Source organism: Heterodontus francisci, chromosome 6 (assembly GCF_036365525.1).
Source record: "Heterodontus francisci isolate sHetFra1 chromosome 6, sHetFra1.hap1, whole genome shotgun sequence".
Lineage (NCBI taxonomy): Eukaryota > Metazoa > Chordata > Chondrichthyes > Heterodontiformes > Heterodontidae > Heterodontus > Heterodontus francisci.
The window spans coordinates 18,142,145-18,169,315 of NC_090376.1; the positions used below are offsets into that span (position 1 = coordinate 18,142,145).

At 44.4% G+C, this 27,171-nt stretch overlaps 1 protein-coding gene and 1 pseudogene across 4 annotated transcripts in view; both read left to right on the forward strand.

The window, feature by feature from the left end:
• Positions 1-13,908, forward strand: part of LOC137371158 (interleukin-5 receptor subunit alpha-like) — a 69,330-nt gene extending 55,422 nt beyond the window's left edge. For 2 of the 4 annotated variants that reach the window (XM_068033216.1, XM_068033218.1), the window contains exons 9-11: positions 733-826; positions 3,686-3,776; positions 8,341-13,908. In XM_068033216.1, the coding sequence (XP_067889317.1) occupies positions 733-826; positions 3,686-3,776; positions 8,341-8,427 (272 nt within the window). In that variant the 3' untranslated portion in view covers positions 8,428-13,908. Of the gene's footprint in view, positions 1-732; positions 827-3,685; positions 3,777-6,562; positions 6,692-8,340 lie in introns of all 4 variants that reach the window. The other 2 variants (XR_010975189.1, XM_068033217.1) reach the window with 2 other exon arrangements.
• An 8,204-nt stretch (positions 13,909-22,112) lies between these two features.
• On the forward strand, positions 22,113-22,243 carry LOC137371625 (U2 spliceosomal RNA; annotated as a pseudogene).
• Positions 22,244-27,171: the final 4,928 nt, after the last annotated feature.

Consider the following 27,171-nt stretch of genomic DNA (forward strand, 5'->3'; position numbering starts at 1 on the left):
GTGATCCTGCTGCAGCGCACACTGCACATGCCTAACAAGGCTGGTGGGAGGTACAGATCAAATTGGCTCACTGGACTTATTAATATAATAGAGCCGAGCAACCATTGCCGTTGGCAGCCCCATAAGTAACCCAGTGGGTGATGGCTTGATCGATCAGCTTGAATGCTGGCTGAGGACCTCAGGGAAGGCCAAAGATCAAGGGGTGGGGGACACCAGGAGAGGGGGAACAAGCAGTGGCTGGAAAGTGATCCACAATTGTAATGTGCACTCCCACTCCTCCTGACTCCACAATAAGGTAAGGCAACAGGTGGTAGCCTCCAATGGTCCCTTCAAGGACTACTGAGCAGCTGAGGAAACCTACTGCAGCAAGCATGACAATGCGTGAGTTATTCACAGTCTAATGTTTCAAAGGTTTGGACAGATGTAGCAATGGGTCTGATATCGGTTTCAGGCACACAGCCTACAAAGGCACCCTATCCAATTTGGCATTTCTGATGCTGAATTACTGGGTGCTGTCTACCTGCCATACTGGACCCTTCATCACCTGTTTTGTGCCTGTAAAACAGGCTGAGCATGATCCAATTTCTGAGACTATTTCTTTGAATGTGTTTGTACTAATCAATGTTACTATATATCGCATTGCATTGCAATTTCTTTCCAAGCAACTTTCCAACCTTTTTAAATGATGAATATCATTTGCAACCTGTAATAACTGCCTTGTTTTAATTACAGAACCTAACCAGACATTTAAAGTAACTCGGGTCCTGTTTACATTGGCCATGATTGCAATTATTGCAGGGATGCTTCTACTGTTTTTATTCAGAAGGTAATTCTACATCCAAAGTTTTTTGAGTTGTAAATTGTTCCAGGTTTCTCCCCACTCCTATCCTGATGGCACTGACTGGCATTGGGGTCAGCTCTATAGGGTTTCGGCAGCCCTGTAGTGCCTTGCTAAAGTCAAGAGTCCTGAAATTCAACAGGATTTTTCCCAGTTTCCTGTCGCAACTTTGGTGCGAGACCGGCAGAACCCTCAGAGAAACAGCTTAACTGGCAGTTCGTGCCATTCCTCTGGGGTGGGGGGGGGGGGGGGGGGCGGGTGGGGAACGCTCACCAATCTCCTTTCAAAATTACAGCAGGAAATAGGTTTCCTAATACTCCAGGATTGCTTTGGAATCACCAGAGAATTAAAGACAAATCTGCAGGGTGCTGCTGCGAGGAATCCAGGAGAAAATAAAATACTTTAGTTAACTAGTTATAAAAATATTGGACATTGGGCAAAAAAAGGCTGTGTGGCTGACGGTTAAGAATCAGGCAATTGTGTAATAGAGTCTCTTCACATTCTGAATAGTGTGGGAAGATGGTACGCCACAAGTAAGGACATGTCGGGCAACTAATGGCCGGGGTATAGGGGCGGAGCAGTTGGAGGCAGCAGGTCATGTGATGCTGCCTCCAGGAATATGTCCGACTTCAGTTGGCAACACTGTCAGGAGACCTGAGAATTTGTCATGGAATCTCAAGGCCGATATTGCTTCAATTGTGAGCATTAGCATGTTATTTAAAAGGAGGAGAACCTGTCCTTATTTTGATATCCATATTCATACACTTTCCAGCAGAGGTCTGTACTAACAGTTAGGAACAAGAACACTGGCTGGTTTTTTTCTGACCCCCTCATTAATTTGAGGAACCTGAATACAATTTTAGCAATTCCACTACCACAGTTATCACTGAGGCCAGTGAACTCACAATGAGCATAATTGATCAAACTGGTGCTTTCCTGCTCTGTGTGATGGAGTACCACGCTGCCTTGTGATTTACCCACTGAGCCATCAGGAAACCTGATTTTATTACTTTGTGTTTCTCTCCAGTTTCCAATCCTTCTCAATTTGTTTTTTTCAAATCCTCACCCTTTGTTTCAAAATCAACTGGCTTCACAGAGCAACTTCCAGGCAATTTTCAGCTGCATCGCTGTGTCGGGAGATAAGAACACTAAATGTGATACGACAGGAACAATTTGTTCCATCAAGCCCAATCCTACCCCTGGTTATGTACAATGTGCTGCATCACGTACTTATCTAATCCATTCATTTTCTTGTAGAAGGCAACTACAAAGATAAAGCTTTGGCATGTAGTTCACCATCTCCCGAGGGTAACCAAACAAAACTCAAAGAATATTAATCTAGATTTACAACAAACTTTACAGCTCTACTGGTTCTGAGATATTGAAATCTCCAAAAAGTATCAAACATGACTATACTTTAAGTATTTCATTGACTGTAAAGTGAATGGGGGTTATTTGGAGGTCATGGAAGGTGCCATATAAATGCAATCCTTTCTGTTTCTCTGTTTCTCTTTTTTCTCTTTCTTTCTCTTTATTTTTGTTCTCTCTCTTTTTGTCTCTCGCTCTCTCTCATCTTACGACTTACTTCTTAAGATGATCAAAATCAGTCAGAGTTTTGGTTTTTAGTTAGTTGCTGCTATCAGTATTCTGTTCTATTCAAAATTCTTCAACTGTCATGCCAATTAGTATTCAACCTTCCAAAATCTGTTATCTCTCGACCTCATTACCTTGGTGAAAAATTCAGCATCTTCTCAGTTCCATCTCTTGTGCATCTTCCACTTGCAGCCATATTCTGGAATATAGGTGGTTATGAGGTAATGTGATTGAGGTTTTTAACATTTTTAAATGAATTGATAGGGCAAATAGAGAAAATCTTTTTCTACTGGTGGAGGAGTCTAGGACAAGGGGAGATAACCTTAAAATCAGAGCCATTCAAGAGAGAATTTAGGAGATACTTCTTCACTCAAATTGGGGTAGAAGTGTGGAACTCTCTCCCACAGAAAGCAGTCGATGCTAGTTCAATGAATAATTTTAAATCAGAGCTCAATTTGTTAACCAAGCAGATAAAAGGATATGGAGCCAAGGTGGTTGGATGGAGTTAAGATACAGCTCACCCACGATCTCATCGTATGGTGGAACAGGCTCAAGGGGTGGAATGGCCTACTCCTGTTCCTATATGTCTAATTCCAGTAGATTTCTTTTCCTTTGCCAATTTTCACCCCTCAGCTCCTCTTCTGAGTGTGCTGACTCCTTCCTGGTGCCAGTCCTCCTCTGGTGCCTAGACCAAGGGACCATGAATCAGGCAGTGAGTTTCATCAATCCACTTCATTGTGAGGTATCACACTTGACCACAGTCAACATCTTCCCATCTGCAGTTGCAGGAGGGATCATTGCATGGCTGTCATGTGTGACAATCCTGGCTGGTATTTCACTTCCTAACCCAGGGTCACTGAGACAAATTATAATGTCACTGAATAAAAGCCGGAGCTAAGCCCCTCACTCGGAAAATGTTGCCCTTGTTGAATAAAATACTATTGAAATCACAATGGTGAAGCTGATGCAAAGTCTCATCCCATGGAGTAGTGTATAAATTATAGTACCTTAACTTCTACTTATGGGACTTTATGGGATAGTGTAGAATGAGTGAGTTGGCAGCCTATTTTACAGCTCTCCCATTGACGTTAGTGGAAATAGTAATGGGGAGAGATATGAAACAAGCTGCTGACCTGATATCACAAGTTTTCCGCTATTGCACAGTCATGATCTACCCCAAACTCTCTTCTATATGTATATGCAAAATAATGTAAAGCTAATGTGAATTTAATTAATGTGCTTAACATTGCTTAGGTACAAAGTGTTGGATATTATATTCAAACCAATCCCCGATCCTCAAAAGAAGTTCAAAGCATTGTTTGAGGAATACAATGGTGATTTTCAGGTAGGCAGGCACTAATGAAATGCCAAATGCTTCATGGTCAGAAATTCAAATGCAGCGGGAGGTAGAGGAGCAGGTATGTTGACAGATTTTGGAAAGATGTAAAGGTAACAGGGTTGTAGTGGTGGGTGATTTTAACTTCCCCAATATTGATTGGGACTCACTTAGTACTAGGGGCATAGATGGGGCAGAATTTGTAAGGAGCATCCAGGAGGGTTTCTTGAAACAATATGTAGATAGTCCAACTAGGGATGGGGCCGTACTGGACCTGGTATTGGGGAATGAGCCTGGCCAGGTGGTCGAAGTTTCAGTAGGGGAGCATTTCGGGAACAGTGACCAGAATTCCATAAGTTTTAAGGTACTTGTGGATAAGGATAAGAGTAGTCCTCAGGTGAAGGTGCTAAATTGGGGGAAGGCTAATTATAACAATATTAGGCAGGGACTGAAGAATTTAGATTGGGGGCGGCTGTTTGAGGGTAAATCAACATCTGACATGCGGGAGTCTTTCAAATGTCAGTTGATTAGAATCCAGGACCAGCATATTCCTGTGAGAAAGAAGAATCAGTTTGGCAAGTTTCGGGAAGCTTGGATAACGCGGGATATTGTGAGCCAGGTCAAAAAGAATAAGGAAGCACTCGTAAGGGCTGGAAGGCTAGGAACAGACGAATCCCTTGAGGAATATAAAGACAGTAGAAAGGAACTTAAGCAAGGAGTCAGGAGGGCTAAAAGGGGTCATGAAAAGTCATTGGCAAACAGGATTAAGGATAATCCCAAGGCTTTTTATACATATATAAACAGCAAGAGGGTAACTAGGGAAAGGGTTGGCCCGCTCAAGGACAGAGAAGGAAATCTAAGTGTGGAGCCAGAGGAAATGGGCGAGGTACTAAATGAGTACTTTGCATCAGTATTCACCAAAGAGAAGGACTTGGTGGATGATGAGCCTAGGGAAGGGAGTGTAGATAGTCTCAGTCATCTCATTATCGAAAAGGAGGGTGTCTTGCAAAGCATTAAGGTAGATAAGTCCCCAGGGCCTGATGGGATCTACCCCAGAATACTGAGGGAGGCAAGGGAAGAAATTGCTGGGGCCTTGACAGAAATCTTTGCATCCATATTGGCTACAGGTGAGGTCCCAGAGGACTGGAGAATAGCCAATGTTGTTCCTTTGTTTAAGAAGGGTAGCAAGGATAATCCAGGAAATTATAGGCCGGTGAGCCTTACATCAGTGGTAGGGAAATTATAAGAGAGGATTCTTCGGGACAGGATTTACTCCCATTTGGAAACAAACAAACTTATTAGCGAGAGGCAGCATGGTTTTGTGAAGGGGAGGTCGTGTCTCACTAATTTGATTGAGTTTTTTGAGGAAGTGACAAAGATGATTGATGAAGGAAGGACAGTGGATGTTATCTATATGGACTTCAGTAAAGCCTTTGACAAGGTCCCTCATGGCAGACTGGTACAAAAGGTGAAGTCACACGGGATCAGAGGTGAGCTGGCAAGATGGATACAGAACTGGCTCTGTCATAGAAGACAGAGGGTAGCAGTGGAAGGGTGCTTTTCTGAATGGAGGGATGTGACTAGTGAGGTTCTGCAGGGATCAGTGCTGGGACCTTTGCTCTTTGTCGTTTATATAAATGATTTGGAGGAAAATGTAGCTGGTCTTATTAGTAAGTTTGCGGGCGACACAAAGGTTGGTGGAGTTGCGGATAATGATGAGGATTGTCAGGATACAGCAGGATATAGATCGTTTGGAGACTTGGGCGGAGAAATGACAGATGGAGTTTAATCCGGACAAATGTGAGGTAATGCATTTTGGAAGATCTAATGCAGGTGGGAAGTATACAGTAAATGGCAGAACCCTTAGGCGTATTGACAGGCAGAGAGATCTGGACATACAGGTCCACAGGTCACTGAAAGTGGCAACGCAGGTGGATAAGGTAGTCAAGAAGGCATACGGCATGCTTGCCTTCATCGGTCGGGGCATAGAGTATAAAAATTGGCAAGTCATGCTGCAGCTGTACAGAACTTTAGTTAGGCCACACTTAGAATATTGCGTGCAATTCTACCAGAAGGACGTGGAGGCTTTGGAGAGGGTGCAGAAGAGGTTTACCAGGATGTTGCCTGGTCTGGAGGGCATTAGCTATGAGGAGAGGTTGGATAAACTCGGATTGTTTTCACTGGAACGACAGAGGTGGAGGGGTGACATGATAGAGGTTTACAAAGTTATGAGCGGCATGGACAGAGTGGATAGTCAGAAGCTTTTTCCCAGGGTGGAAGAGTCAGTTACTAGGGGACATAGGTTTAAGGTGAGAGGGGCAAAGTTTAGAGGGGATGTGCGAGGCAAGTTCTTTACACAGAGGATGGTGAGTGCCTGGAACTTGCTGCTGGGGGAGGTAGTGGAAGCAGGTACGATAACGATGTTTAAGAGGCATCTTGACAAATACATGAAAAAGATGGGAATAGAGGGATACGGTCCCCAGAAGTGCAGAAGGTTTTAGTTTAGGCAGGCATCAAGATTGGCGCAGGCTTGGAGGGCCGAATGGCCTGTTCCTGTGCTGTACTGTTCTTTGTTCTTTGTTCTTTTAATCACCTCATTATTTGTGCCTAATGCTACATTTTGTGTTTTGCATAGAATGGAAAAACTTAATTTTATAAATAATTCCTCTTCAGGCATGCAATGTCCATTCTCAAAAGCCAGTGGCTCATTTTTACAAATAATAATGTTCAATTTTGAGTGTTCTCGCTTGAATATGGAAGGTACTATATAAACATTCGTTCTTTCTCACTCTCAGTGCTTCATCTGGGAATGAAATCTGAGCCTGTCTGATGATTCAAATGGCAGACGGCTTCAGGGTTCAAACAGTTTCTTCTTCATATTCAACAAAACAGAAGTAACACAATTGAGGAAGCGGAGTCAGTGGGTAAATGTTTGTCTTTGTTTTATAAGTGGTGTAGTGGATCACTGGCTAGTTATAGACCCTGCCCAATCTACATCCCATTGATCAGCATATAGGGTGCATTGATAAGGATTGAGTAGTTAAACCACTCTGGATGAGATGAGAGATAAAGTGCGGATTTCACTCAAGCCACATTTCAAGGGAGAGCTAGAGAAGTGGCTTCCGATCAACTAAGATAGAAAGACGCACGCATCAAAATTGGATGCAAGCTACCAATTTCAAGCCAAGCTACTACTTATTAGCTACTGAATACCAAAAGGACATGATGGAAAATAGGAGCTGATTGAAGTGGCTGGAAAAAACTATTATAAATAAAAACAGAAAATGCTGGAAACAGCAGATGGGGAGAGAAAAGAATTCACATTTCAGGTTGATCACCTTTGATCAATAGTTCTGGCACTGAGCCTACTTACACTAGTTTCTGTCCTATCTGCCCCTAGTGCCTTCTCCGAACTCATGAGACCCACCTCCCTCTCTCTTGACTCTATTCCAACTCAGTTTTTTCCCCTGGCTCCCATTATAGCTAATGTTGTAAACTGTTCTCTCTCCTCAGGTACTATCTCCCTCCCATTCAAATCGACCATTATCACTCCCCTCCTTAATAAAAGGCATCGATTCTTTCAGCCGTTAAGGCCCTAAGCATTGGGCCTTTCCTCCTTTAAGATGCTTCTTAAAATCCACCTCATTGGCAAATCTTTTATTCACACTCGTAATATCTCTTTCTTTGGTTCAGTGACAATTTTTGTCTGGTTACACTCTGGGAAGCACCTTGGAACATTGTCCCTCTAACGCACATCTGGCAACTTGTGGAGTTGTACCCCAGCCAAGCACAATTTGGTAAGAAGGAGGTATTGGGAAAAGTAATTGAAGAATATTTATGACGAAAATAATCTATATAACTAAAACACTGGTTCGGCCTCAGCTGGAGTAATGTGTTCAATTCTGGGCACCACACTTCAGGAAAATTGCCAAGACCTCAGAGAAGATGCTGATGAGATCTGCTTGAATGGTGCCAGGGATGAGGGACTTCGGTTATGTGGGGAGACCGGAGAAGCTGGGGTTGTTCTCCTTAGAGCAGAGAAGGCTAATAGGAGATTTAATAGGTGTTCAAAATCATGAAGGGTTTTGATAGAGTAAATAAATTCTGAAGAGGGGTCTGAAACGTTAACTCTGCTTCTCTCTCCACAGATTCTGCCAGACCTGCTGAGTATTTCCAGCATTTCTTGTTTTTATCCCATTGGCTCTTACCTTCTTAACCAGTCTCCTATGCGGGACCTTATCAAAAGCCTTGCTGAAGTCCATGTAGACTACATCAACTGCTTTACCCTCATCTACACATCTAGTCACCTCCTTGAAAAATTCAATCAAGTTTTTTAAACATGATCTCCCCCCCAACAAAGTTATGCTGACTATCCTTTATTAATCCCTGCCTCTCCAAGTGGAGATTAATCCTGTCCCTCAGAATTTTTTCCAATAGGTTCCCTATATTTGATGTTAGACTCATTGACCTGTAATTACCTGGTTCATCCCTTCTTGAATAATTCTATGATTCTATGATAACTAAAGCAAACTAAAAGCATTAATATTAAAGTGAGTTTTTCCTCCCTCAACAGAATTGGATTGGCTATTACATACCAATCTCAAAAACTGACGAATGTCACCCAGTTGTCGTTGAAGAAAGTCACAACATTGAAGCATGAACTAAGAAATGTATTACTTTCATCACAACAAACCTTCGCATCCGGAAGATTGTTATAATCCTGTGTGTACAAACCAATGTTCAGAATGTTTAATTTCTCTTTGTGTCTTATTTATTAAATGGCTAGTCATTGTCAGTCAAGGTTTCCTTCTGGCTCAATGGCCAGTTCTGATGAAAGGTTACCCACGAGAAACATGAACTGTTTCTCTCTCCACAGATGCTGCCAGACATGCTGAAAATTTACAGCATTTTCTGTTTTATTGTCGCCTCCCCGCCTTAAATATGAAGCTATTTCAAGCAACAGGTCTGCATAAAACAGAATTTAGTTTCACTTGTTCAGTTATAATTTTTATATTTGCTGAACTCTGCGCTCTCTCTGACAGATCTTGCTCACTACTGGAGCACTAGGTAAATAACTATGGATATTGATAAATAATTATGTATACTTTAGTTTGATATGCTTTGTATTGTTTCAAACTGTGTAAATAGGTAAAGAAATTATGAAAAATCTGAATAATGTGAAAAAATAATTATAATAGTTTATAAATTTTCTTTTATTGACAATTCGTATAATGTTTTGAGCTGTCATATTGCAGAAAATCTGAAAAACATCATAGACTGTCAAAGCCCCAGGACCAGACGGTTGCAATCCCAGGGTTTTAAAGGAAGTAGATGAGAACTTTGCAGAAGCCCTAACTAGGATCTTCAAAAGTTCTCTCGATTCAGGAACCAATACTTTAAATTGGAAATGCACATGTCACTCCACTATTTAAGATAGGTGAGAAAGGAAAACTAGGGAATTATAGGCCAGTTAGCCTAATATCTGTTCTCAGGAAATTACTAAGTTCTATAATTAAGGGTGGAGTGACTGAACACATTGAACATTTTCAGCTGATCAGAGAGAGCCTGTATAGATGTGTAAGGATTTTTTTGAGGGGGTCACTAAAGTAGTAGACGGGATGTTATTTATGTAGACTTCCAGAAGCCGTTTGACAAAATCCCTCATTAAAGACTGTTTGCTAAACTTGAAGCTCATAAAACTGAGGGCAAATTATTGACCTGGTTAGGAGATTGGCTAAGCGACATTCGACAGAGAGTAGCTGTAATGGGCAGGTATCCTAATTGGTAGGATGTGATTAGTGGCATTCCCACAGGGATGTTGGGGTCTCAACTGTTTACTGTATTTATTAAAGACTTAGATGACAGGATAGAGGTGCACATATCCAAGTTTGCCAATGATGCAAAGATAGGGAGCATTATAAGCAGTGTAGATGGAAAATAGTAATAGATTGAATGAACGGGCAAAACTGACAACTGGGTTTCAATATACACAAGAGTGAGGTCATCCACTTCTGATCTAAAAAGGATAGATCAGAATACTCTCCAAATGGTAAAAAGCTTCGGGGTCCAAGTAGCTAGATCATTTAAATGTCATGGACAGGTACAAGAAATAATCAGAAAGGCTAATGGACTGCTGACCTTTATGTCTAGAGGATTAGAATACAAAGGGTTAGAAGTCATACTACAGCTATATAAAATTCTAGTTAGACCACACCTGGAGTACTGTGTTCCATTCTGGCACCAATCTTCAGGAACGATATTGTTACGACCAAGGCAGGAGGAGTGCACTGCTTATTCTAGTTTCACTTCTCCACAGGTCATAACATATATTCACATTTCTTCCCACTTACTGATATAGTCAATCAGACTCTTTTTATCCCAGAATAAAACACACCAACCAGGTTTCTTTAATCAACAAAATTATCCATTTATTATGAAACAAGTCTTAACCAATAATGAAGCAAAACATAAATACACAGATTGAAATATAAAGTTCCCTTTTTACCTTATCCCTTCACAAACACACATATACACGTTAACCGAAAAAATAAGATTTACTCTTTAGAGCTCTAGTACAAAAAAACCCACAAAAATATGTTGGCCAAAAATACTCGCTAAATCTTGAGTAAAAAGGAAGAGAAGATGTGAAAAGATGTCAGAAGTCCTTTTCTGGTTTGGCATCCCAAATATGTATAGACGGCTGTCACTGGGATCTTCCTAGAACAGTTCTTGACAGCCAACATTGAAGATCAGTTTTGACAGGCTTTCCAGGGAAAATGCAGACACAGAGGTTTCAGGCAGTTTCTTACAGGCAAGCTTTTTCAAAGAGCTGGAACAGATTGAGCTGGGTGTTTTGGCTCCCTTGGAAACTTTTCCCCAACTGTCTTTTCAAACAATTGTCCATATCCCAACTCACTGTCCAAAGTGAAACCAAACACAATGTCACAAGAGTCAAGCCTCCTGACCCCTATTAACCTTGACCTGTCACTTCTCCCCAAGTCAAAAACAACCCCTGCTAGGTAATTATTTGGAGACAGGTGCCTTCCAGTAACTGTTTACAATCCAGACCTCTCAGTGACCCTTGTAAAAGAAAAAAAGCATCCATGGACTCCTTTTCAGTTTTCAAATACAAATTATCAAAATTTAACAAAAGATGGAAGCACAATATATTGGCCTCCAAGGGAGTGCAATGTAGATTTGCTGGAATGATACCTGGACTCCAATGGTTAAATTATGAGAAGGAATTACACAAACTAGGGTTGTATTCCCTGGAATTTAGAAGATTAAGGGTGATTTGATTGATGTTTTCAAGATATTAAGGAAAAGTGATAGTTTCCCTCTATATCCCCTATCTCCACTGGTTGGGGAATCTAGGACCAGGGGACATAGTCTAAAAAGCTATTCTAAAGGCCGCAATAAACTAAAAAGTTAGAAGCAGTGGAAGTATGTCTGACAAATCTTACTCGCTGTGGTATGACAGATAAACAACAATGAAAAATGAAGAAGAAAGCTTCAGGAAGTTATCAATGGACTGGTCAAGGCAATCTGGAGAAGTGTGAGGTAGTGCATTTGGGGAAGGCTAACAAGGCAAGGAAATACACAATAAATGGTAGGATACTGAGAAACAGAGGGACCTTGGAGTGCATGATCACAGATCCCTGAAGGTGGCTGGACAGGTAGATAAGGTGGGCAAAAGGCATACGGGATACTTGCCTTTATTAGCCGAGCCATAGAATATAAGAGCTGGAAGGTTATGCTAGAACTGTATAAAACACTAGTTAGGCCACAGCGGAGTACTGCATGCAGGTCTGGTCACCACACAATCGGAAATGTGACTGCACTGGAGAGGATACTAAGGAGATTTATGAGGATGTTGCCTGGACTAGAGAATTTTATTTATGAGGAAAGATTGGATTGGCTGGGGTTGTTTTCTTTGGAATAGAGGAGGCTGACGGGAGACCTAATTGAGGTGTATAAGATTCTGAAGAGTCTATATAGAGTCGATAGGGAGGCCCTATTCCCCTTGGTTGAGGGGTCCATAACTAGGGGACCCAGATTTAGGGTAAGAGGTAGGAGGTTTAGAAGAGATTTGAAGGAAAATCTTTTCGCCCAGAGGGTGGTGGGGATCTGGAACTCACTGCCTGAAAGGGTGGTAGAGGCAGAAACCCTCATAGCATTTAAAAAGTACTTGAATATACACTTGAAGTGTCGTAACCTGCAAGGCTACAGACCAAGAGACGGAAAGTGGGATTAGGCTGGATGGCTGCTTGTCCACCGGCACAGGCACGATGGGCCAAATGGCCTCCTTCCCTGCAGTAAAATTCTATGATTCCATGCATATAGCTAAATAACTATATATACCTCAGTTCAATATACAGAACTTGTATTGCTTTTAAACCGTGTCAAGGAATAATGAAAAATATGAGTACTTAAAAATTAGAGCAGGTCTTTCAAGAGTGAAATTAGGAAATGCTTCTACATGCAAAGGGTGGTAGAAGTTTGGAACTCTCTTCCACAAATGGCAGTTGATGCCCGACCAATTCACAATTTTAAATCTGAGATTGATAGATTTTTGTTTCCCAAATATATTAGGGGATATTGAGCAAAGACAGGTATGTGGAGTTAGGTCACAGATCAGTCATGATCTTATTGAATGGTGGATCAGATTCGAAAGGCTGAATGGCCTCCTCCTGTTGCTATGTTCCTATAAGGTACAACCAGTGTCAGTGCTCAGTCGCACATTCGCTACATTTCCAATTCGGTCAACAGTCATAGAATGATGCAGCACAGAAGGAGGCCATTCGGCCCCTCATGCCGATGCTGGATATTCTTTAACAGTCACAACTGGCACTGAGAAATACAATGGGTTAACAAAACATTCTTTAATGTTTGGGGATTCTGATCAAATCCAGCTGCAGTGGATTAAAAAAAAAAATCTCCTTTCCCTTCCTGTTGTAAAGGCCCTGAGTAAAATGATTTTGAGTATACAAAGCAAAAAGAAATATACAGAAAGAGTATACAGAGAAAATTTCTCATGCATTTGTGAGTGTGAGATCATTTCATGGCATTGCACATTAGGACTGTGATATTGAGATTTTTGTTTCAGCTATACTCTTCAGTTTGTATCTTATTAATAAATGATAACTAATTTTTTTTATGGAGAAATGTTTACTTGTCAAAAATGACAGTGGATGTCTGAGATATGCCGGAACTGTTAGTTGCCATCAGGCTGTTCTGTTTAAGAATAAGCTGTTGTTGATATTAACAGTGGACTGCTAAACATGCTTGTCTGCTATTTTAATGGAGATATTAATTTTAATTGGCTAATGCAGCTGCTGAAATAGAGGATAAAGTAATGTCAAACAGAAACTTTTAAGTGTTTGCCTACTAATAACGCAATCAGTGATTTTTACACTTGTACTACAGAAGCAATTCTTGAAATTCCTTTTGTAGCTTTTTCACATTATGAGCGAACATGGCTGCTTCTGTTTATAGGTTTAATAGCAGATGTGGAAATGCGTTAGCATGTGTGAAGCAGACCAGCAACGGTCATTTTTAAACTAAACAGTTATCCGTTCCAGCCTATCTCAGGCATCTATTGCCATTTTTATTTGAAGTGTTTTTTGAACCCAGCCTCACAGCTTGCAGGTGGAGAAAAGTACAAAGAACTGAGACTGTACATTGTTTTAAAGATTTCTTTTCATTAGTGAGAATGTCACAGCGCATTGAAGAATCGTTTTTTTCCAAAACCTAAAGCGATCCATGTGTGTCTTTAGTTTCACACTTTGAGCATGTAGTCATGTGATAAAATTATTGTCAAGATGTGGTTTATTTTAATTGCATGATGAATAGCATGATAAGTGATCCCAAGTTTTGATTTGCATGGAAAGGCTGTATAGGTACTCGTGTGCCCTGATTTTTTTTTTTAAATTACAGTTTGCCCATAGGAGATAGTTTTCATATTTCGCAGTACTTCTTCCATACAGTGGTGTTCTGTGTTTTGAAGGAAACCAGAGCTTCCCATGTGTGGATGGAGGACAATTCATCATGCTTGAGGGTGTCACCACTGGGTATTCTGCAAATTGCTGAATCCATATGAAATGGTAGATAAATAAATGGAAGCTATTTCCTTCATCACTAACGCTGCTCATCCTGCTTTCAGCTCCAACTGTGTACATGTACACAAGCTGATAAGAAGATATGTATGGGTTTATACAGTGGGGGAATTATCCCACAGTTATTGGTGTTAGTCTGAACTTCTCTTCTTCCTCTTCAGCTGAAAATATGAAGGCCTAAATTCTCTTCCCGTTTATGCTAGGCCGGTCCTAACACTGACCATCATGAAACCCCCACTAGCTTGCCACAAGTTTTCCCCAGAACCTGCACTAGCTATTCAACGCATTTTGGTCATGGGAAAGTCGGCTTTTTTCGACTTATCACAGCTGGGTGAGAAGGAAATACATGGCTGTATTTTAACAGCCCTCTGAGGACGTGCTGGGAGGCATGGGGGCATGTAAAATGCTGAGGGAAAGTGGGGGGTGGAGTGCCTGTTGCCTTCCCGCCACCATGCTATGTTGTCAGCTGTGGGGAAGGTGGCGGATGATCCTTGAGTCCAGAGGCCAAAGGGCCAGGAAGTGGCCCATTAAGGCCTATTTTCACTTCTATTTTACCAGTGGTGGGAGGGCCCTCCACTGCATGGAGTGAACCCTGGCCACCTCCCTCCAGGCTTGGGGTGGGGCCTCCAATTCAGGCCTACTCTTTGGCCCAAGCAGGGTCCTCCTAGCAGTAATGGGAACCACCCCTGTGGCAACTCCCTCCTGCCCTCACCACCGCAACCTCTCATCAGTGCTCCCAGACCCCACTTACCTGGTTGGGAGGGCAGCGTCCTTCCATGGCCTCATCTTCTTCCAGGTGCAGTCCCAGATGTGGCCACTGCTCTGGTGGTGCTACTAACTGCCAGTCCTCTGATTGGCTGGCAATGTCTGAGGGGTGGGGTGTGGTGCGTGGGTGGTCATCCTTTAAAAGGACAGCAGTCCCGACGGCAACTAATTAGTTGCCTGACCCGTGTAAAAAGCAGCCGGGGGGTAAATGCCCTTGACTTTCTGGCCCAGCATCGGGAACCCACCCCTGCCGCCTGCATCAAATTCAACCCACGGTGCTGGTGCAGTCTTTAAAAGGCTGAAGCCAATCAAAGGGAAATTTCACTTCTCAGCCACAAGGCAGAAGAAGCAGCAGCCATGGAGCAATCAACAACTGGTAGGGCCTCTACATTTACCAATGAGTGCTTGGAGACATTTCTGGCGGAACTGAGAGCCTGGGGAGTCTGAGGGCTCTCATGACAGCAAGTTCCATAGGAGACTGGTACAGTCTTGTCTGGAGGGAGTTGGCAGACTATTTAGAACAGGCTCCAATAAACCAAGAGCTGCCACATGACTCAGAAAAGGGTTTAATAACCTCACTAGAGTGGCTAAGGTAAGTCGAGGTTCTGGTAATAGTATACATCCTCTACTAGTCATACAGCTTCACTCAACTCCTTGCCTATCACACTCTTTCTCAGTGTCTGTCAGAAAAACTTGTTTCTGCTGAGTGCTACCTCTTCAAATACCCATGCACTTTCTTTACTCAAAACCACACACCTGCTCTATCACAAGGGTTTCTGCTCGTCTTCTTTTAAAGAGTCATGAAATGCTTGACCGCATCTGGGTCAAGTCACTCATGGCACTTGCAGGCCTGCAACATTTGCCAGGAATTTTCCTTGGAGCTGCTGCCGTAACTTAATTGGAAATGCGGCAGAAACCTCATTTACACACGGGAAAGAAGTGAACCTGGTGGAGTAGGAGCAGCCTGGAGGACATTGGTGGCCATTTTCTTTCCTCCCTCAAAAGGATAAAAGACATAAAATGAGCCCTATGGAAAGACAACAGTTGGTGGAGGGGGGCAGGGAGGGTGCTTGTTTGGCAGTGAGATTTTCAGACCAAATGAAACTATTTCAAATGATATTTTTCAAATAGTAATTTCACAATTATGTTCAAATAGAAACACCATTACCTCAATTAATCTCACAATTCAAACAAAGCAAATGAAAATACAAAAGCAAAATACTGTGGATGCTGCAACACTGAAAAAGAAACAGACAATGCTGCAAATACTCAGCAGGCCATCCAACACCTGTGGAGAGCAAGAAACCGTTAATGGCTTGACTCTTTCATAGAGCAGGAACAGAGGCAGGTGGGTGACAAAAGTACTGGCTAGCTGGCATGCCATTAAAAAAGCCAATTAATATTTTAAAGAGCTGAATGAGAGCTCATTAAGGGGCATTTTCTGATTTTCACCGGGGTGCACGGGCTGCACCTGCTGTCTGGAGCAGACCGGCTAAATGGAGGCGGGCACACAATAGGAAGTCAGTAATGGCCGCCCCAGGGAATTAGCTGGGCCCCACGAAAGAGGGAATGGCGCAGTGGGGGACTCAGCCAATGGCACACAGCTGCTATCAGGTTAGCACAGCAAGCACTCGGGCAGTGCGGGGGGTCGTCACCCTCCTGGCATCTTGGGCGCATGAGAGGAGGGGACAAGGCTGTCAAAAACAATTGAGGGACCACCTGAGCAAAAAGAAGGCAGCAGCTGGCACGATTCTCAGATTTTGAGTCTAGTGGCGACGAGGAGCAACACCCTCTACAGCAAGGGCATATCCACCATGGATTCTCCTTTCAGCTTGCCCAACTTCCATGTAGTCCACGACCTTGATGATGTCTAAAGTTCCCTCTTCTATGGCTGTGATCAGATGAAGGTAGGGAACCTGTCCTCCAGTCTGGGCCCTGACTTGGTCGTTACGTGCTCGTTTCTCCTGGAAGGACAAAAGAGAGAGAGATAAGGCACTGGTGGCCTCTATGGTCAATGCCAGCTGCTCCTATTTATTAAAAACTGCATGTATCAGTACTAGCAGGTCCTCAGCAACACAATGGCTCTGAGCCATTCTGAGGGGTCAGTAGGTGCCTTAGGCGCCCACTCTTCCCATGCTCAGGAACAGATTGAGAAATCCATGTTTAATGTGTAAAGCAGTATGTCGAGCAGAGGTGAGTTAAAAATAGCAGCAAATGCTCTGACCAAAGAAATACCCACCTTCAGTCTCAGCACACAAAATGGTCACCTCAGTGTGCTATCCGCCTGGAGGATTCCCTGCAGGAGCTCGGCACACTCCAAATATAGTGACACTTATTATTTGGAGCTTGTTTGGGTAAGAAATGGAGGGGAATAGGGCAGAGAGTTTAGAAGTGTGAGGTGATGCATTTTGAGAGCACGAAAAAGGCAAGGGAATATACAATGGACGGTTAGACCATAGGATGTACAGAGGGTCAGAGGGACCTTGGTGTGCTTGTCCTTAGATCACTGAAGGCAGCAGCACAGGTAGATAAGGTGGCCAGGAAGGCATATGGGATACTTGCCTTTATTAGCCGAGGCACAGAATATAAGAGCAGGGAGGTTATGATGGAGCTGTATAAAACACTAGTTAGGCCACAGCTGGAGTACTGTGTACCGTTCTGGTCGCCACACTATAGGAAGGATGTGATTGCACTGGAGAGGGTGCAGGGGAGATTCATCAGGATGTTGCCTGGGCTGGAGCATTTCAGCTATGAAGAGAGACTGGATAGGCTCTGCAATTTATAAATTGAGCAAGTTGCATGTTTATGATGACAATTAAACAATTGGAGAACCTGTGTTGATGATGGCAGGATAAATTATTCTCAATCCAGCAGTTGCATCAATGGTACACATCTGTGTATCACTTTATGTCTCCCTTACGTAAGTCAGACAGCTCCATACACGTAACAGCAAACCCATAAACCAAAGTTGCCCACAATTGGCCTGCAGTCTCACCTCAGGGATATGATCTAATGCGTGTGGAATGGCTTAGTAATTGCCAGCAGTTTTCTTGAAACATTTTGCTGGTGAGCAAGAGAAAACAAGGGGCTAGATTTTCAACTGAGCATCAAGGGCTATAAAATGGCATTGTGACTGGCCACCATTACCTAAACCCTCTACTCCTCTCCCCCCACACCCAACCGACTTTCATTTCTGTCAATATCTGCAATGCCAGGTTTACTATTGGGCAACATGTTGAAAGTCTACCCCATGAGCTTTTCCGTAGAAGCAATGCTATCCCAGCATCCATAGAAAAAGCCCCCTGTGAAAGCTGTGAAAGTCGTTTTCCATTTATATAGCATCATTCACAACCTCAGAATATCCCAAAGTGCTTACAATGAAGTGAACCCACTGTTGTAATTCTGGAAATTCAGCAGCCAATTTGTCTACAGCAAGATCCCGCAAACAGTAATGAGATAGTGACCAGATAATCTGTTCTTAATTATGTTGGTTGAGGGATAAATATTGGCCAGGACACTGGGGAGAACCTCACCCCACCTGGTGTTTTTTTCAATTTTCTTTTATGTTTACTCCAGAAGGTAGACAGGCGCTTGCTTTAACCAAGGATATGGTTTACCCAAAGGACGACACCTCCAACACTGCAGCACTCCCTCAATACTGCACTGGAACATCAGCTTAGATTTTGTGCTTATTCTCTGCAATGGGAGTTGAATCCAAAACTTTCTGACATAGCAGTGAAGTGCTTCCCACTGAACCATAGCTGACACTACATATACAGATCCTGCATTTTTAATAGAGGAATTTCACCACTGCAGTGGAATCTGGGATGGCTCTGTCTCCATAGCTGTCAGCGAACTCTCACCCTTCAGCAAGCTCAAACACATTCCACAGCCAATGGACCTGGAAAGGGAAGCAATGAGAGAGGAAGAGAAGAAGATATTGATGCAGGACCCTCCTCAGTCATCACAGCTACTAGAGCTGGGCTCACTGGCAGAGGAGTGAGGAGCAGGTGTCCCCACTCAGAGTGCCCTGAGGGGAGCCCCTCAGATGCGGAGGTCAGCCTCTGCTCCTCCCTTTCAAGACTCACTTGAACCTCCTTGCTGACCAAGAAGGATGAGGACCTGAAGAAAACTCCTGTGAGCAGAAAGAGGGACCTTCATGACACTTTTCTTATTGTCTAAGTGCAAATACCATGTCTGTTGTGCCTTTGTTTGCTCTGAAACTGCACTGGCTCTCTGGGAGGCTTTCTTCTGCAATGGTAGGCACAAGCCTGAAGAGGTAGTAGAGGCAGGAACCCTCACAACATTTAAGAAGTATTTAGATGAGCACTTGAAATGCCTTGCATACAAGGCTACGGGCCAAGTGCTGGAAAATGGGATTAGAGTAGTTAGGTGCTTGAAGGCCGGCACAGACACAATGGGCCGAAGGGTCTGTTTCTGTGCTGTATAACTCTATGACTCTATGACTGTTAGTCGTCTCACAGATAGCAGAGGGACACTTGTTATGGTGGCAGCATTTTTACTCCTGATGGCAGCTCCCAATTGCTTCCTCCTCATGACTGCTCTCAAGGAGGTCAAGCTAGGACAGAAGCCAGCTGTCTTGGAAATGCAGTCATGCATATGATTTGATCTGCTGTTGCCTTAGCCCCTTGCCACACCCTTTGAAGTCACTCCCTGACCATGTCGCGCTCCCTCCTGTGTGGCCACATGCAACACCCAAAGATGGGATGTGTATGGAGGACTCACCTGGGCGGAGGGAAGGAGGTCATTGACTTTTGTGGCTCTAGACCCAGTTTCAGAGGGGGACTCCACAGCTGCTGACCTCATCTGTGATCTCTGACCAGGCTTGCTTGGTCAAGCGGGAGGATCTCCTCCTGCTATCTCTTTGGAAGAGGAGCTCCCACCATTCCCACACAGTCTGGAGGAGAATCCACAGGGCGGCATCGATAAGCTGTAGGCCACCTGGTGCCTTCCACCTGAAATGGTACCTCTTGGCTCCCAGTCAGCTCCTGGAGTTATGAGGCCTTGGTCAGATCACAGCAACACAGGGTATTTAGCCAGGGAGTCAGCAGTACAGCAGCATAGGGACTACAGTCAGCAGCACAGGGTCTCCAGCCAGTGGGGGTCAGCAGCACAGTGTCTCCAGCTAGCGGTTGGGTGGGGGGGGAGGTGTCAGCAGCACAGGGTCTCCAGCCAGGGGGGGTCAGCAGCACAGGATCTCCAGGCAGAGGGGTTCAACAGCACAAAATCTCCAGGCAGTGGAGGGGGGGGCGGTCAGCAGCACAGAGTCTCCAGGCAGGGGGTGTCAACAGCACAGGGTCTCCAGGCAGCAGCATAGCAACACAAAGGCAAAGCAGCAGCAAAGTCACCACATGAATTAATAGTCCAAGCGGCGCTGGCAGGGCTTTAAATATGGCGCCTGCACCTGCGTTTCTCTCAGTCTACCACGCCATTGGTACCTCATCACCTGCCCCCATCCTCCAATGGGACGGCCCTGCACCTCTTGCATTCAAGTGGGCCAGCCGCCATGTGATTGCAGTCAGTCAGCCGCACACGTTGTGACGTGTAGTGACGGGACCTGCATCTGGTGCCACCTCCAGAACCTGCGAGGGGCTGATAAAATTTAGCCCTTAGTGTCAATTGCAACTTACTATTGTCTTCCATGTTGATGTTCTGGCCAAAGTCTGTGCCTCGGGTATAAAACTCATTTCCTCATATCAGTCATCCAATGTAATTTTGAAGAACTGTTTTTGATTTTCTTTATTCGTTCAGGAGATGTGGGTCTCGCTGGCAAGGCCAGCATTTATTGCCCATCCCTAATTACCCTTGAGAAGGTGGTGGTGAGCTACCTTCTTGAACCACTGCAGTCCATGTGGGGTAGGTACACCCACAGTACTGTTAGGAAGGGAATTCCAGGATTTTAACCCAGAGACAGTGAAGGAACGGCGATATAGTTCCAAGTCAGGATGGTGTGTGGCTTGGAGGGGAACTTGCAGGCGGTGGTGTTCCCATGCATCTGCTGCCCTTGTCCTTCTGGGTGGTAGAGATCACGGGTTTGGAAGGTGCTATTGAAGGAGCCTTGATGAGTTGCTGCAGTGTATTTTGTAGATGTTACACACTGCTGCCACTATGCATTGGTGGTGGAGGGAGTGAATGTTTAAGGTGGTGGATCGGGTGTCAATCAAAAGTGCTGCTTTGACCTGGATGGTGTCTAGCTTCTTGAGTATTTTTGGAACTGCACTCATCCAAGCAAGTGGAGAGTATTCCATCACACTCCTGACTTGTGCCTTGTAGATGGTGGACAGGCTTTGGCGAGTCAGGGGGTGAGTTACTCGCCGCAGACTTCCCAGCCTCTGACCTGTAGCCACAGTATTTATGTGCAGTTAATTTTCTGGTCAATGGTAACCTCCAGAATGGTAACTCCCTAGAAACATAGTTCCTATGCTGCAAGGAAGTGACAGCTCACAAAGTAGATTTACACAAAGAAGTTGCTAGTGAGCAGTTTCACATGAAAAAAGACCCTCAATGCAGACTGCTGGAGTGGTAGATCCACTGGGCATGTCACAAAGGCAATGTTGTTTTTGCATCATATTTCTCACACTTCAAGTTGGCATTCCCTCGATACAGATGTAAAAATATTGCATAGAATCGGGCAATGTGCAGACAAATTTGGTTATCTTCAATACAGTGATGACATATCAGAACTGTAATGTCGAAAGATGTAAGTTAAAAATGAGAAAGTTAGGAGGAAGAAAGGGGTGGAATTTGTGCGGAAATGCCTTTAAGAGGTTCTAAAGAAAATTAGACATGTTTCCAGAGAGAGGAGGTATTGAGCAACATGGTGTAAAGGCGGTACGGCTGATCTACAAGTGTTTTGTGGGTAAATGTTGTTATGTAGTCTGGCTGTAAATGTTGGCCTAATTGTCTTTTCCTGTTCCCAAAAGTAGTCTGAGATCTTCTTAAAAACAACTTGCCTTTTACACTTAAGTTCCTTACTCGTTAAAGCATACTGAGAATGAAACTGAACATGGGCAGAGATGCAGAACAGTCAGAATTGCATTTGCTGCCCGCTATATAACATCTCGGATATTCATTCTATTGAAGCCGATGGTATTGAATATTAAACAGGGCGTATATTGGGTGATGAATGCGATACAAACCATTAAGTATCCCCGCCAATGTCTACTTTCTTCACTGTCTGTGAATAACAAGTATCTGTTTACTGCTGAAAGATGACAAACATGCTCGCATTTATGACCTGATGCAGCATTGATAAATCTGCTGTTTTATCTGGCATGTAGCAGTTTTGCAGCTTTCCACATGAAGCAGACTTTTTCCTGCTGATGACGACATTGAGGTCGGTTTGGCAGTGATGTGCATGTTGCTGATAGTATCAGATGGTCTATCTGGCTTTGTTGTTTGTTTTGTTTATACATGACATCACATCACTGAAGTGCTTTGGGACCCCGCTTCTCGGCCTTTTGGCTAAGATCAAGTGTGGTATCTGTTCTTATCAGTGCTTACTTGGCAGAGAAGAGACCATGATCATTGCTTTTTGATCCTGGGTAGGCTTTGAGTAAAATGGCTATAACCAATCTTCGAGCTTCAGGCTAGGGAGTGCGGAACACCGTTCGGGTGGTTGTGAAGGACAAGGAAGGAGATGCACCAGTCGATCGCACCTTCTTCATCAAGAAAATCCTCTTTGATTGCTGTGGATTTCAAGCTACGGACGTCTTCTGCCTGCAGGATTTCCCCAGCAGTGGATACTACGACGTGACGTTCCGGAACGTGGCGGGATGCATCAAGTTCCTGAAGGCGTTCAAGGAGAAAGGGGACCGGGCGCCACTGTCGATGCTCACAGCGGAGACGCTCTTCACGCTTCCATCATAACATGACCGAGTGATGACAATTCACCTCTACAACCCCCATGTTCCGGTGGTGGATGTACTCATCTTTCTCGCCAGGTACGTCGAGGTGGCCGGCAGCAGCACTGATGTCAAGGACCCCTTTGGGATTTGGACCAGAAAGCGGCAGGTCAAGGTGACCTTGAAGGTCAATGCCAGTGGAGCCATCATCCACCCTCCCTCCAGCTTCGCTATCAGGGGTAGTCAAGGGTTCTTGGTCTACGCTGGGCAGCCCAGAGTTTGCCGCACCTGTGGCAAATCTGGTCACGTGGCATCAAACTGCAGCACGGTTGTTTGCAAGAACTGCAAGGAGGAAGGCCATCAGACCAAGGACTGTAAGCAGACTAAGTGTTGCAACTTGTGCGGTGCAGCAGGCCACCTCTACAAAACCTGCCCCAAACGCTGCCTCAGTTATGCTCAGGCGGCAAGGTCCAAGGAAAGGCCAGGAGAAGGTTCGACGAAGGCGTCCGGTGTTCGAAAGGAGATAAGCAACATTCGCAGTGAGGAACTTCAACCTGAGAAGGAGAAGAAAGGGGAGGCAGCTGAAACCAGCGACCCAGCACCGACCCTGCACCCGGAAACCCCTCCTCCACAGACAGAATCAATGGAGGAGGAGGCAGCAGATGGACAAACAGGTCAGTGGCAAGTGGTACAAAGGAAAACCACAAAGAAAAAACCTCCAAAAGCGGAACAGGCCATCACCCAAATCAATGGCAAGAACAAAGAACAACAAAGAACAAAGAACAGTACAGCGCAGGAACAGGCCATTCAGCCCTCCAAGCCTGCGCCAATCTTGATGCCTGCCTAAACTAAAACCTTCTGCACATCCGGGGTCCGTATTCCTCTATTCCTATCCTATTCATGTATTTGTCAAGATGCCTCTTAAACGTCTCTATGGTACCTGCTTCCACCACCTCCCCTGGCAACAAGTTCCATGCAGTCACCACCCTCTGTGTAAAGAACTTGCCTCGCACATCCCCTCTAAACTTTGCCCCTCTCACCTTAAACCTATGTCCCCGAGTAACTGACTCTTACACCCTGGGAAAAAGCTTCTGACTATCCACTCTGTCCATGCCGCTTATAACTTTGTAAACCTCTATCATGTCGCCCCTCCACCTCCGTCGTTCCAGTGAAAACAATCCGAGTTTTTCCAACCTCTCCTCATAGCTAATGCCCTCCAGACCAGGCAACATCCTGGTAAACCTCTTCTGTACCCTCTCCAAAGCCTCCACGTCCTTCTGATAGTGTGGCGACCAGAATTGCACGCAATATTCTAAGTGTGGCCTAACTAAAGTTCTGTACAGCTGCAGCATGACTTGACTATTTTTATACTCTATGCCCCGACCGATGAAGGCAAGCATGCCATTCTTGCCGACCTTATCCACCTGCGTTGCCACTTTCAGTGACCTGTGGACCTGTACGCCCAGATCTCTCTGTCTGTCAATACTCCTAAGGGTTCTGCCATTTACTGTATACTTCCCACCTGCATTAGACCTTCCAAAATGCATTACCTCACATTTGTCCGAATTAAACTCCATCTGCCATTTCTCCGCCCAAGTCTCCAACCGATCTATATCCTGCTGTATCCTCTGACAATCCTCATCACTGTCCGCAACTCCACCAACCTTTGTGTCGTCCGCAAACTTACTAATCAGACCAGCTACATTTTACTCCAAATCATTTATATATACAACAAACAGCAAAGGTTCCAGCACTGATCCCTGCGGAACACCACTAGTCACATCCCTCCATTCAGAAAAGCACCCTTCCACTGCTACCCTCTGTCTTCTATGACCAAGCCAGTTCTGTATCCATCTTGCCAGCTCCCCTCTGATCCCATGTGACTTCATCTTTTGTATCAGTCTGCCATGAGGGACCTTGTCAAAGGCTTTACTGAAGTCCATATAGATAACATCCATTGCTCTTCCTTCATCAATCATCTTTGTCACTTCCTCAAAAAACTCAATCAAATTAGTGAGACAGGACCTCCCCTTCACAAAACCATGCTGCCTCTCACGAATAAGTTTATTTGTTTCCAAATGGGAGTAAATCCTGTCCCGAAGAATCCTCTCTAATAATTTCCCTACCACTGAAGTAAGGCTCACCAGCCTATAATTTCCTGGATTATCCTTGCTACCCTTCTTAAATAAAGGAACAACATTGGCTATTCTCCAGCCCTCTGGGACCTCACCTGTAGCCAATGAGGATGCAAAGATTTCTGTCAAGGCCCCAGCAATTTCTTCCCTTGCCTCCCTCAGTATTCTGGGGTAGATCCCATCAGGCCCTGGGGACTTATCTACCTTAATGCTTTGCAAGACACCCAACACCTCCTCCTTTTCGATAATGAGATGACTGAGACTATCTACACTCCCTTCCCTAGGCTCATCATCCACCAAGTCCTTCTCTTTGGTGAATACTGATGCAAAGTACTCATTTAGTACCTCGCCCATTTCCCCTGGCTCCACATGTAGATTCCCTTCTCTGTTCTTGAGTGGGCCAACCCTTTCCCTGGTTACCCTCTTGCTCTTTATATATGTATAAAAAGCCTTGGGATTTTCCTTAATCCTGTTTGCCAATGACTTCTCAGAACTCCTTTCAGCTCTCCTGACTCCTTGCTTAAGTTCCTTCCTTTCTTTGTTTTTTTTTCCTGCTGTCTTTATATTCCTCAAGGGATTCGTCTGTTCCTAGCCTTCCAGCCCTCACGAGTGCTTCCTTATTCTTTTTGACGAGGCTCACAATATCCCTCGTTATCCAAGGTTCCCGAAATTTGCCAAACCTATCCTTCATCCTCACAGGAACATGCTGGTCCTGGATGCTAATCAACTGACGTTTGAAAGACTCCCACTTGTCAGATGTTGATTTACCCTCAAACAGCCGCCCCCAATCTAAATTCTTCAGTGCCTGCTTAATATTGTTATAATTAGCCTTACCCTAATTTAGCACCTTCACCCGAGGACTACTCTTATCCTTATCCACAAGTAACTTAAAACTTATGGAATTATGGTCACTGTTCCCAAAATGCTCCCCTACTGAAACTTCGACCACCTGAACAAAGAACAAAGAACAAAGAAAATTACAGCACAGGACAGGCCCTTCGGCCCTCCAAGCCTACGCCGCTCCAAATCCTCTATCTAAACCTGTCGCCTATTTTCTAAGGGTCTGTATCTCTTTACTTCCTGCCCATTCATGTATCTGTCTAGATACATCTTAAAAGAGGCTATTGTGCCTGCGTCTACCACCTCCGCTGGTAATGCGTTCCATGCACCCACCACCCTCTGCGTAAACAACTTTCCACGCATATCCCCCCTAAACTTTTCCCCTTTCACTTTGAACTCGTGTCCCCTTGTAAATGAATCCCCCACTCTGGGAAAAAGCTTCTTGCTATCCACCCTGTCTATACCTCTCATGATTTTGTACACCTCAATCAGGTCCCCCCTCAACCTCCGTCTTTCTAATGAAAATAATCCTAATCTACTCAACCTCTCTTCATAGCTAGCGCCCTCCATACCAGGCAACATCCTGGTGAACCTCCTCTGCACCCTCTCCAAAGCATCCACATCCTTTTGATAATGTGGCGACCAGAACTGCACGCAGTATTCCAAATGTGGCCGAACCAAAGTCCTATACAACTGTAACATGACCTGCCTACTCTTGTACTCAATACCCCGTCCGATGAAGGAAAGCATGCCGTATGCCTTCTTGACCACTCTATTGACCTGCGTTGCCACCTTCAGGGAACAATGGACCTGAACACCCAAATCTCTCTGTGCATCAATTTTCCCCAGGACTTTTCCATTTACTGTATAGTTCACTCTTGAATTGGATCTTCCAAAATGCATCACCTCGCATTTGCCCTGATTGAACTCCATCTGCCATTTCTCTGCCCAACTCTCCAGTCTATCTATATTCTGCTGTATTCTCTGACAGTCCCCTTCACTATCTGCTACTCCACCAATCTTAGTGTCGTCTGCAAACTTGCTAATCAGACCACCTATACTTTCCTCCAAATCATTTATGTATATCACAAGCAACAGTGGTCCCAGCACGGATCCCTGTGGAACACCACTGGTCACACGTCTCCATTTTGAGAAACTCCCTTCCACTGCTACTCTCTGTCTCCTGTTGCCCATCCAGTTCTTTATCCATCTAGCTAGTACACCTTGGACCCCATGCGACTTCACTTTCTCCATCAGCCGACCATGGGGAACCTTATCAAATGCCTTACTGAAGTCCATGTATATGACATCTACAGCCCTTCCCTCATCAATCAACTTTGTCACTTACTCAAAGAATTCTATTAAGTTGGTGAGACATGACCTTCCCTGCACAAAACCATGTTGCCTATCACTGATAAGCCCATTTTCTCCCAGATGGGAATAGATCCTATCCCTCAGTATCGTCTCCAGCAGCTTCCCTACCACTGACGTCAGGCTCACCGGTCTATAATTACCTGGATTTTCCCTGCTACCCTTCTTAAGCAAGGGGACAACATTAGCAATTCTCCAGTCCTCCGGGACCTCATCCGTGTTTAAGGATGTTGCAAAGATATCTGTTAAGGCCCCAACTATTTCCTCTCTCGCTTCCCACAGTAACCTGGGATAGATCCCATCCGGACCTGGG